This window comes from Jaculus jaculus, chromosome 8 (assembly GCF_020740685.1).
Source record: "Jaculus jaculus isolate mJacJac1 chromosome 8, mJacJac1.mat.Y.cur, whole genome shotgun sequence".
Taxonomy (NCBI): domain Eukaryota; kingdom Metazoa; phylum Chordata; class Mammalia; order Rodentia; family Dipodidae; genus Jaculus; species Jaculus jaculus.
The window spans coordinates 45,789,226-45,801,304 of NC_059109.1; the positions used below are offsets into that span (position 1 = coordinate 45,789,226).

The 12,079-nt window shown below is 47.4% G+C and overlaps 1 protein-coding gene across 1 annotated transcript in view; it reads right to left on the minus strand.

Annotated features, from left to right (window-relative positions):
- The window catches only part of Kiaa1549l (KIAA1549 like), a 338,970-nt gene extending 327,941 nt beyond the window's left edge, over nucleotides 1–11,029 (minus strand). The window contains exon 1 of the mRNA XM_045156985.1: nucleotides 10,855–11,029. Within this exon, the coding sequence (XP_045012920.1) occupies nucleotides 10,855–11,029 (175 nt within the window). The remainder of the gene's footprint in view (nucleotides 1–10,854) is intronic.
- Nucleotides 11,030–12,079: the final 1,050 nt, after the last annotated feature.

Here is a 12,079-nt window from a genome sequence, read left to right on the forward strand (position 1 = left end):
AGGAGAGTCTACAAAAAAAAAAGGTACCGAAACAAGTAAAAATCCATATGAAAGTTAACCTTGGGCTGAAAAGATGGCTTAGCAATTAAGGTGCTTGCCAGCAAAACCTAAGGACCCAGTTTTGATTCCCCAGTACACACATAAGCCAGATGCACGAGGTGGCACATGTATCTAGAGTTCATTTGCAGTAGCTAGAAGCCCTGGTGTACCCATTCATCTTCTCTCTCTCTCTCTCTCCCCCTCCCTCTTTCTCTCTTAAATAAATAATAAATAGGGCTAGAGAGATGGCTTAGTGGTTAATCACTTGCCTATGAAGCCTAAGGACACTGGTTCGAGGCTCGATTCCCCAGGACCCACATAAGCCAGATGCACAAGGTGGTACGTGCATCTGGAGTTCATTTGCAGTGGCTGGAGGCCCTGGTGTGCCCATTCTCTTTGTCTCTCTTTGTCTCTCTTTCTCTCTCTCTCTCTTCCTCTTTCTCTCTCTGTATGTCACTTTCAAATAAATCAATAAAAATAAAATAAATAACAAATAAAATTACCAGGCATGGTGGTGCACGCCTTTAATGCCAGCACTCAGGAGGCTGAGATAGGAGGATCACCATGCTTTCAAGGCCACCCTGGGACTGCATAGTGAATTCCAGGTCTGCCTGGGCTAAAGAAAGACCCTACCTCAAAAAAAAAAAAAAAAATTAACCTTGAGTCTTACCTGGTACAGTATGTAAAAATGAACAGGAAATAGATCACAGATGTAAAAATAAACATAAAAATACATAAAACTTCCCGAAGAAATCACAGATGTATGTAATCTTGGGTAGGGCAAAGATTCCTATGCAAACACACACACATGCACATATATACACAGAGACACACAACTCTTAAATTTAACGCCCCCCACACAAAACCATATAGTCTTTGCATTAAATATACACGAAAAAACCACACAGTTGTTAAGCTTAAAAGTTGACAAAGTTAAAGTAATTAAAATTTAAAACAACTATTCTTTGAAAAATACTGTAAGATAAAAAGAAAAGCCACAAACTGGGAAAAATATTTGCAAAACGCTCAGGCAAAGGACTTATAGAAAGAAGATATAAAGAAAGCTTTTGAATGATAAGGGCTGGGCAGATGGCTCAGTGGTTAAAGTGCTTGCCTGAAAAACCTAATGATCTGAGTTCAATTCCTCAGTACCCATAGAAAGCTACATGCACAGTGGCACGTGTATCTGGAGTTCATTTGCAGTGGCCAGGGGTTCTGGAGTGCCCATTCTCCCCCCCCCCCTCTTTTCTATCACTGTTTTTAAAATTTAGAAAAAAAATGATAAGAAAACAAACAATACCATTCAGCAAAATAATTTTGACACTTGAAAGTAGAGATATTAGAAAAAAAAACATAAAGAAAGTAGAGATCTAGTTAGCAAGAAGACTATGTAAAGATATGCAACATTAAGAATTAGAGAAATATGGGCTAGAGAGATGGCCCAACGGTTAGAAGCAAAACTCGCTAGCCTGAGTTCAATTCCCCAGTAAACATAAAGCCAGACACACAGAGTGGCGGTCATTACAGTGGCAGCAGTCCCTGGAGTGTCCATGCTCATTCACCCTCTCCCCGCTTTTTCCCTCCCCTCTCACATAAACAAACATAATAAAAAGTAAAATACTTTTTAAAAATATTTTATTTTTATTTATTTGTGTGAGAGAGGGAAAGAGGCAGACAGAGAGAGAGAATAGGTGTGCCAGGGCTTCCGGCCACTGCAAACAAACTTCAGATGCGTGCACCACCTGTGCATCTCACTTACATGGGTCCTGGGGAATCAAACCTTTTTGCTTTACAGGCAAGCGCCTTAACTGCTAAGCCATCTCTCCAGCCCTAAAATATTTAAAAAATATTATTATTCATTTAATTATTTGCAAATATAGAGAGAAAAGGGGGTATGGGTGCACCAGGGCCTCTTGCCACTACAGACAAACTCCAGGTGCACGCACCACTGTGCATCTGGTGGGTATTGGGAATCGAATCCAGGCCATCAGGCTTTTACAAACAAGTGCCTTTAACCCCTGAACCATCTTTCCAGCTCCGATAAAAATCTTTTTAGAGCTGGAGAGATGGCTTAGCATCTGTCTGCAAAGCCAAAGGACCCAGGTAAAGCCAGATACACAAGGTGTTGTATGTGTCTGGAGTTTGTTTGCAGTGGCTAGAGGTCCTGGTTCATTCTTTCTTTCTCTCTTTCAAATAAATATTTTTAAAAGTCTTTTTAAAGAAAGACTTAGAGAAAACACGAACTAGGCACACAATGAGACACCACTGTTACACTATTACAGGGGCTTACCGTTAAGTTAGAAGGGCAAAGCTGACAGTACTGAGGACCAGTGAGGGCAGAGAGGAGCAACTGTGATTCCCACTTTGCTACTGGTGATGCAACATTACATAGCCACTTTGGAAAAGACTTGGGCACTTTCTTACAAGGTTAAACACCGATGTAATACTGGCCTCGGTATTTCACTCACATCTGCCCAAGGGGAAGAAAACTTCCCAAACAAAGCCTCCTTTGTCAGAGACTGGAAATAACTCAAATGTCCCTCAACTGTGTTGTGGTGTGTGTGGTGTGTGTGGTGTGGTGAACTACCGCTTTATAATAAAAGGGGACACAGTGTGCTGGGGAGATAGCTCAGCAGTTAAGGCACTTGTCTGAAAAGTCCAACAGCCCAGTTTGAATTCCCCCTTACCCACACAAAGCCATATGCACATACATCTGGAGTTCATCTGCAGAGGCTAGAGGCCCTGGCACACCCATTTTCATTTCTTTCACTCTCTCTCTTTCTCTCCCTCTCCCTCTCCCTCTCCTTGCAAATAAATGAATAATTTTTAATTGAAAAAGGGGAGACTTGCAGTCAAGATGACAGACAACAATGCTAGAGCTCTGGGGGTGAAATCAGAGAGCAGCGAGAACCAAGGACAACCATAATATATCAATAAGACAAGAACAGGTAGCTGACTCTCTGACAGGAGTTGGCCCTCCCCTCACCCAGCATCAGGTGAAACCACAGAGGAACTGCTGAGATGAGCAGGGTGTTGCTTCCACAGTTAGCCTGACAACCTGCGCCAGGGTGCTGCAGACAGACACTGTTGCCTGGTTGCCTTGGCAGGGGGACAATGGCCGGCCCCGAAGCAAGAACCCAGTCAGCCAATTTGACAAGAGAAAAAAAGGAAGTCTAGGTCCAAAGAGAGAGAGAGAGAGACTCCCACTCAAGGAAACAACATAGAAGAGTGATTGAGAAGGACACCTGATTTCTCCTCTGCCTCTCAGTGCATGGGCAACGGGCATGCCCACAACTGGACATGTGTGCATACACCATACCACACATATTTATACACAGAAAAAAAACAACAGGCTGAATTTTACCACATGTACGTTATACCCTAATAAACTGGATTAAAATTTTTGAATTTATTTGCAGGAAGGAGAGAGAATGAGTGCATCAGGGCCTCTTACACCTACAAACTAACTTTAGATGCATGCACCACTTTGTGCATCTGGCTTTACATGGGTACTAGGGAATCAAGCCCAGGCTGTCAGGCTTGGCATACAAGTGCCTTTAACTTGAGCTATCTTTCCAGCCCCTGGATTTTTTTTTTTTTTTTTTTTAAGGAAGAGGACAAGCTGGTGGCCCATGGGTGTGTTTTCTTTGTACAGCATGACATTTCAAAAGTCTGCATTAGTTGATGACCTTTTCAAACAAGGAGGCTGTAAGAAAATCCAACTTTTCAGAAGTCAGAGCCACGGCCCCCGGGGCCCTAACCCTTCATAGCTGCAGCTGAGCAGCGACCACTCTCTAGACTGTTCAGGCACTTTCTCTCTTGCGAAGTTCCCTCCCCCCACCCCAGACCTAATTCCAGGGTTACTCCACTAACTTGCCCCTGCACCAATCAGCTGCGGGAGGGCAGAAGCCAGGCTGGCTTGTTCGCCACTGCACCCCGACACAGAGAAAGCCTGGTGTCTGGCAGGTGCTTGGTAACTACTGTCCAACAATATGGCTCAGTGGCCACCTTCTCCACGGCGGCAATAACAGATACCTCTGTTGCCCAGGTGCTGACCGCTCCTTTGGTCCTGAAATCCCCAAAGAGTCACCCTCCCTGGCAGCCATCCCGTAACCTAGAATAATGTGTCCTTCTGTGTGTTCAGAAATCCTCTCTAGTATGTTGTCAAGCAACGAAAATGTTTCAGGGTCGTTCCAAGTATTCATTTTTGTTTAGAGAAGAGTAGAGTTGCTGTTTGTTTAGGAAAAAAGGGGGAGAGAAATGCGGGCTTAAAGGTTAATGAAAATGAAGGGGGGTGTGCACACCCATTTGGCATATGCCTAGATCATATTCTAATCATCTGAGACTTGGGGGAAGCTGGCTTCTGACAGGTTCTCTGGTATAAGAACGTTAAGACTACAGAGTTTTTATGGTGATATTCGTCTTGAGGAGGTCTTTGGGACATGGGGGGGGTACCTAACTTGTGTTTTATGTCAATATTAAAGTACAGTGCTCTTGGTCCCAAGAACTTCTTTACATGTGATGGGTAGGGAAGATGGGAGACAAGATCTGAGACACCTCACAAGTGTCTTTGAAGTGCCAATAATTACCATAGAGACTTAAAATTCCAAATATATTTTCTTGGGCAATCTGGAGATAAAACAGCAAGTCAAATATTCTTATTGTCTTTCATGTTATAAACACAAAAGTATGAGTGTGCATAATTATACACATCATAATTATACCCCATCTTTTGTTTTCTTTCATTGTTGGTTGGGTTTTAGAGACAACAGTCTAATTATGTAACCTAGGCTAGCCTCAAACTCATCATCCTTCTGCCTCAGCCTTGACTTTACATCCCCGTCTTAACCCTCCATAGACCTACCACCAAGCTCAAGTTTTCTCAATAGAAGAGAGTTTTCATGAAGCCAGGCATGGAGGTACACACCTTAATCCCAGCACTCAGGAATCTGAGGTTGGAGGATCAAGGGTTCTAGGTTAGTGTGGGCAACACAGAAAGATCCTATCTCAAATTATGAGAGAGAAAAAGGAGATTTTGCTAATCTCAATTTCTCTTCTTCCTTTCTTTCTCTTTTATGCATTTATTTGGGGTACATATGTGCATGCAGTGTGGTGTGTGTGTGTGTGTGTGTGTGTGTGTGTGTGTGTGTACATGTACACATGTGTATATGTGTGGAGGCCAGAGGCTGATGGCAGGTCTCTTTCTTGAGCCCAGAGCACAGAGATGCAGCTAGTCCAGCTAGCTAATCTGTCCAGGAATTCCCGTCTCCACACCCACCTGGCATTTATGTGCATGCTGGGGATCTGAATTTTGGTCCTCACAGATGCACAGCAAGTGCTTTAGTCACTGGTGCCATCTCTGTAGGCCCATTCTTTCTCTCTTGAACCCACTAGAGACTTTTGTCCCTGCCGCCTTCAGGACCAAACACCTTCACATCTGCAAACCCAGTGGCTGTTTCATGTCACAACAGGCCGATTTTCTTACAGCATATGCCCAGTTTGATCACTCTCAAGTCCTTGAATATTTTCTTCACTCGGCTCTGGTACACTGAGGACACTTCCTTCTCTTCCTCCCTCCTTACTCTTTCTTTCCCCCTATCTCTTGCTGATCCTGCTTCTCCCAGAGCCTCTAGCTATACAGCACACCAGGCTCACTGCTCAGACCTCCTTTGCCCTGGGTTCTAGAATCCAGACTGTTCTTCTTTACTGGCTGTGTGGCACAGCTTGAGCAACATTTCAAGCCTACATACCCCATACGAAGTCCGAATTTCCCACCCTCCTGCAATTCAAGTAAAAGCAATTTCATCTTCCCGGTTGCTTGAGTTCTTAACCTTGGAGCCACGGATCTGTGTCTTTCTCTCCCAGCCTTTCACGGCATCACATAATTCCAGTAGCTCCATCTTCAAGAGATGTTCATAATCTTGCCACCTCTCCTGCTACCACTGTCTGAACCAACTTTGTCCTCACACTAGATTTCAAGAAACTCATGCTGGGTCAAAAGTTATGTCCTCCTTCTACTAAATCAGAGAGCCCCTTGTCAAAGTGCTAAGAATAAATGACAGTCGAGTGCTCAGCATTAAATGACTTCTCTATCACACCCTCCAAGGCTCAGGGAATACTGCAGAAGAGGGCCTGAAAGAATATAAGAGCCAGATGATGGGCAGGAGTGTTATGGAACACTGCCTTCTGGACACAAAATACACACATCACGTTCATGACCTCACAGCAGCTGTAGTTACCTGGACAAGACCGGCAAAGATTGGACCCATAAACATATCATCATGGACGATTAGAGGGTGGCCAAAAAAATATGACAACAAAATAGAAGGACCAGTTGGAAAGAAGAAGGGGTTCGGTGGAAGGCGATGGGGTGAGGAGGCAGAAGAAAGTATTTGGAGGAGATTATGGTCAAAATACATTACATACATGTATGAAAATTGCCAGTAAAAAGTCAAAATTAGTCCCTCAGTGGAGTTTTCAGCACTAACTGAGACATCTCTGTCACACCCTCCAAAGCTCAGGGCCCACTGCCAAAGGAAGGGGAGGAGTGCTTTGCAACACTGTCTTCCAGACAGAAGCGGCAGTGGCATTCATGACTTCACAGTGGCTGGTGCCATCTACACAAGACCTGCATAACAGGAGAAAAAAAAATGAGAACATCAAAATAGAAGAGAGAGTAGTGGGGAAAAGAAGGGATTCAGTGGAAAAGGAGGATAGTGGGAAAGGATTATAATCATGGCATACTGTCTATATGGATGGAGGTTGTCAATAAATTATTTTTTCAAGGTATGATTTAACTCTAGCCCAGGCTGACCTGGAATTCACTATGTAGTCTCAGGGTGGCCTCAAACTCATGGAGATCCTCCTACCTCTGCCTCCTGAGTGCTGGGATTAAAGGTATGAGCCACCACACCTGGCTCTTATTTAAAAAAGAAAAAATCTTAATGGGTCTCTGATGTCAGCAAACATCCTCCAAGTAAAAGTCATTCATAACTTGCTGTGAATTACTTAAATAAAATCATATTCAAACATTTAACAGACTCTGTCAAATTGAGGGGAAAAGAATGTAAGAACTCTGAAATTTTAACAAGCTCCTATTCCACGCTGGGCATTGTAACGGGTGATATGAGGGAAGCAAGGCTCAATGAGGAAGGACAAATTGGCTGGAAAAGCCTCCCATGAGGATGACTTAGGGAAGCCCCAGAGTGCTGCAGAATCCGGATCTTCCCTCACCCTCCCCCCCCCCCCCCGCCCAGTCCTCTGGCCTCTGGCCACAAAAAAAGAAAGAAAGAAAAAGAGAGAGAGAAAGCAAGCAAGCCTTTCCTTTTCCTTGGACAGAAATGCCACAGTCATCCCTAACAACACTTACTTGTCCTTCAAAGACCCCAACCTCCCAGAAGTCACTGCACTTGACTTATACAGTATCGGAGTGCACATGTCCCTTCTCACAAGGGACTTCTGCTCCTGGATTGTCCTTAGTTATCTTGCCCCCTGGCCCCATGCAGCCCCTAGGCAGAGCAAAGTTCCATTCATTCTCTAAGGACAGCAAGCCTTCCTGGAGCACTGACTGTACAGTGAGTGCCGGTTTACACATTAGGCACATTAAGTCAATCATGTAACTCAATAAGACTGGAGCTTTTATCATCCCCATTTCACACATGAGAGAGAAGTGAGGGCCTGAGAGGACAAGGTCACATTGAGCAGAGGACCACAGAGGGATGAGCACTCATTATACCTGCACACAGCACACATACAGAATGGCTGCAGACATGAACTGAATGGGTCAGCAGTTAAAAAGATTGGCAAGTCAGATGTGAACTTTACCATTGTGCCTGGAGCCTGGATGGCAGAAGAGAATAGAGGGTGTCCACCTTGGCCACTACAAAGAAACTTTGTTCCCAAAGTAGAAGTCACTATCAGGGAGCAAGGGTTCCATAGCAATGGAAATGAGGAGAGACCATCTGTAGGTCACTAAACAGGACAGCAGTGTCTCCTTTATGTGGGAACAAGATGGATCTCTGGAGGTTGGGGGGGATAACTCCATGGTTAGAGGAGCTTGCTTGCAAAGCCTACTGGCATGGGTTCAATTTCCCAGTGTCCATACAAAGCCAGATGTATGAAATGGTTCATACGTCTGGAGTTCATTTGCAGCAGCAAGAGCCCATGGTGCACCCAATATACTCTCTCAATAAATTCAAATACTTTTTAAAACCATGGATCATTATGGATGATTAACACAAAGGGGGCTGGAGAGGTTGGAAGTAAGGTTAAACACACTGCAAGTTCCCCAGGACACAAAGGCACTGACAATTGCAACAGTATTTGCTAGAAACAAACCTGTTTTTTTCCTCATCCTTCAACCAAGGCAAACATCTGACTTAGCTTTGCTTAATAAACAAAGAACAGCAATGATGGAAATGGCATGATCACAGCAAACCAGCACTTCAAGTAGACTCTGACAGGCCACAGGTTTCACTTCTCATCTTACTGAGCATTGGATAGACATACTCTGCAGCATGGGATGGCGCCCAGCCACAGCTACCCATAGAAACAAGTTCCACTCTAGGTAATTAGTGGAAAGTCAAAGGTCACCAACAACCATCTATTCTCCTGCCAACCTTCTCACATTGCTTTCTCCCTCAAAGCCCTTGAGATGCCTTCCTTGGGAAAAAGCTGTCACACACAGACTCAGAGAACACATGAAAACAGGGAGGACATCAGGTGGAGTGCCCAGTGTTTAACTCTTCTATTGAAGAAGCCAGTCACAGCCAAGCATAGTGGCACATACCTTTAATCCCAGGGCTTAGGAGGCAGAGATAGGAGTATTGCTATGAGTTTGAGGCCAGCCTGAGACTACATAGTGAATGACAGGTCAACCTGGGCAACAGTGAGACCCTACCTTGAAAAACAAAAAATAAATAAATAAAGAGAAGGCAGTCATGCAAAAGGCCCAGCAGCAAGCCCACAGGACCCTGTGAAGCACAGAGGCAGGTGGTGGATCCACAGGTGGATCATATAAAACTGATCCACATAAAACAGTAGGCAGGGTGCCCAAAAAACCCAGAGGAAGCAATAAGTCCAAAGATGGGGCTGGAGAGATGGCTTGGCAGTTAAAGGTGCATGCTTTCAAAGCCTGATGGCCCCAGGTTCAATTTCCTAGTACCCAGGTAAAGCCAAATGCACAAAGTGGCACACATGCATCTGGAGTTCAGTTACAGTGATAAGAGGCTCCGATGCATCCATTCCCCCCTTCTCTGTCTCTCCCTCTTTCTCTCTCTCTCTCTCCTTGCAAATAGTTAAATAAAATGTTACATAAAAATGGAGAAGAGGGGAAGATCTTAGAGCTTCAGGGAACAACATTCACTTTAAAGATTTTTCTCATCATTCTAATCAGTGCCTTTCCCAGCCTTCTGTCCCCATGACCAATACACAAGAAGAAGAAAAGAAAAAGGAACCCTGGGCTAAAACCAAAAGATGTCGACCAAAAAGTCCCCCTGGGTCAGGCTCTGACTGTCTGAAAGAAGTTCAGACAGAGGTTCAGATGGGGCCAGGTACAATGGTTGGAAGAAAGGAGATCAGAAATTCAAGCCCAATCAGAGAAAATCATGACATCAGGCAGTACATGAACGCCAAGTGCCACATCTTACAGTTGGTTGAGCAGTTCTCAGCATCTGCACTCAAATGAACAGCCAGAGATGAAAAGCTCTCAATTTTTTAAAACATAAAACCTGCTTCATGAATGTGACGCATTTTAAACAAGAAATCTGTGAATTCTTGTTAAAGAATGCCCCGTCTTACTCAGGACATGTTCCGCAATTATGGTGCTAGATGCTCATTCATGAACCACTGCTTCAGACTGGAAGCTCGACTGGTGAACTTTGTAACCAACAGAAAATTCCTTGACAGTCATTGCACACAGACACTTCATGGCGGTGAATCGAAGGAAAATAGCTTTGAGTTAAGCTGTTCAAAGAAGTACGTATAACCACTTATCTAAAAGTGTGTGAGCTCCTTGATTAGGAAGACTTTCTATCTATTATGGGAGGGGCTCTTACTAAAATCCATAAAACTACATTACCGAAGTGACAGCCGGTAAACGGAATGTACCAAGAGCCCAGAATCCTATCACAGACACAAAAGCTTGCCCGTTACCAGTGCCACAGTAATAATCACTCTGATACCGAAGACGGTGACCTGCAGTGTAAGTTTCATGGCACTTTTGCAGAATAAATACACCCATATAGTTAGAAAAAGATATCATAAAATTGTCCAAGGTGACACGGAAACCTGTTTCTCAAGGACTGCTGGAAGTCTAAGAGCCAAACGTGATGGTTTTGAACTAGCCTCCTGCAAATCGTGGGTTAAATGCTTGATCAGTGCCCGAATGCAATCCACTATTCCAAGTAACCCCTGCCCAAAAGAAAGACATCTGCTCCCAGGCCAGAGAGGAAAATGCTGGTTCAAGAGCCAGCCCCGGGGAATGGTTTCAAACTCCCCAGCCATTCCAAGCAGTTCAGACAAAGTGGACCCTAGCAACAGGGAGCCCAAAATATACTGGACAGCTCCATGCAAACGTCCTCCTACTAAAAACAGGCACGCCGGCGTCTGCAACCAAAGGGCAGCGCGATTGCGGGACCACTGAGGGGGACCCACAACTTGTCCGGGAAGAAGCCTCGAATGTGCGCCCCCCGCCCCGCCCGCGCACGGCGCCTCCCGCCCCGCGCGGGGACACGGGCTCCCATGGCCGCCCGCCCCCCGGGGTCAGGTGTGGTCGCGGAGCCCGGCTCGGGCAGCCCCCGCCGCGGCGGCGCTTACCCGGGTGGGCCCGGCCGCGCTCGGGGAGGACGGCCAGCAGCAGGAGTCCCAGCAGCAGCGGCGGCGGCGGCGGCGGCGGCGCATCCCGGGACGCGCGGGCCCCGGGGCTCCTCACACCGGCCCGGCCAAGCCCCGCTCCCCTCGGGCCCTGGAGCTTCGCCTCCTGCGGAGCCATGAGGACCTTTCACACATCCAGGCCGCTGCGTCGCACGGCGCCGAGCCGGGGAGCCCAACCCTGGGCGCCCCGCTGCTCACCGGGCATCTCCGGCCATGGCCCGCCCGGGGAGCCGGAGGGAGCGAGGAGGGCGCCCCGTCCTGCCTCCGCCCGCCGCCCAGCCGCGGCTTCACGCGCGCGGGGGCCGGGGCCGCATGGAGAGCTCCTTCCCGCCGCGCCTCGTGGCCACGCGCCCGGGCGGGCGGCGAGGGTGGGACGGGCGTCGCCCGAGCCTCCGCCCCGGAGCCCGCCGGGGAGGCCGAGGACCGAGAGGCGACGCTGCGCCGCGGGCGGCACTCCCTGCGCCCGCCCGGCTCGCGGGGGGCCGGCTCCGGCCTCGAGCGCTACTGCAGCTCCGAGCGGCGGCTCATCGACAAAGGAAGCACGTAGCTCCCGAGCGGGCGAGGGAGGCGAGGCCGGCGCGCGCGCATCCCCGCGCCAGCCGCCGCGCGCGCCCGCCTCCCGCGCGCCCCGCTCGCGGGGGGTCTCCCCTCCCCGGCCCCCTCCACCCCCTCCCCGCCTAGAGGACGAAAAAGGTCGGCTTGGGGAGGTCGTCCGCGAAAGAGGTCACGGTCATAGCCAGTGTGCTGAAGACGCCGGAAGGGTCTTCAAGCCTACATTTTGCAAATGCTCTGTGCATGAATGAGCTGGAGTACTTGGGGCGGTTTGTTCCCAAGTACTTCTTTGAGAGGCTTTGGGGACACCTGCCTGCATGACTGATTTACCCCCTCTCCCCCCCCCCACACACACATACACCTTCCCCCAGAAACCCAAGCGGTTGTGACCTATAAATGAAACACATTGATTACAACACAACACTTCACTGGGGCATTAGGAGAACCAGAAGTCTTTTCCGAAAAAGTCTGTCTCCCAAATGTTAGAGAGTTGACCAGTAAACTTCTCAGTGGCATAAATGACCAGATTCAGCTGAACTTCCCATCTGTTCTTCCCTCGGCCCTGAGAGGGTGGCCTTGAGCAAGCCACTTAGTTTACAGGCTTCATACAACCTTC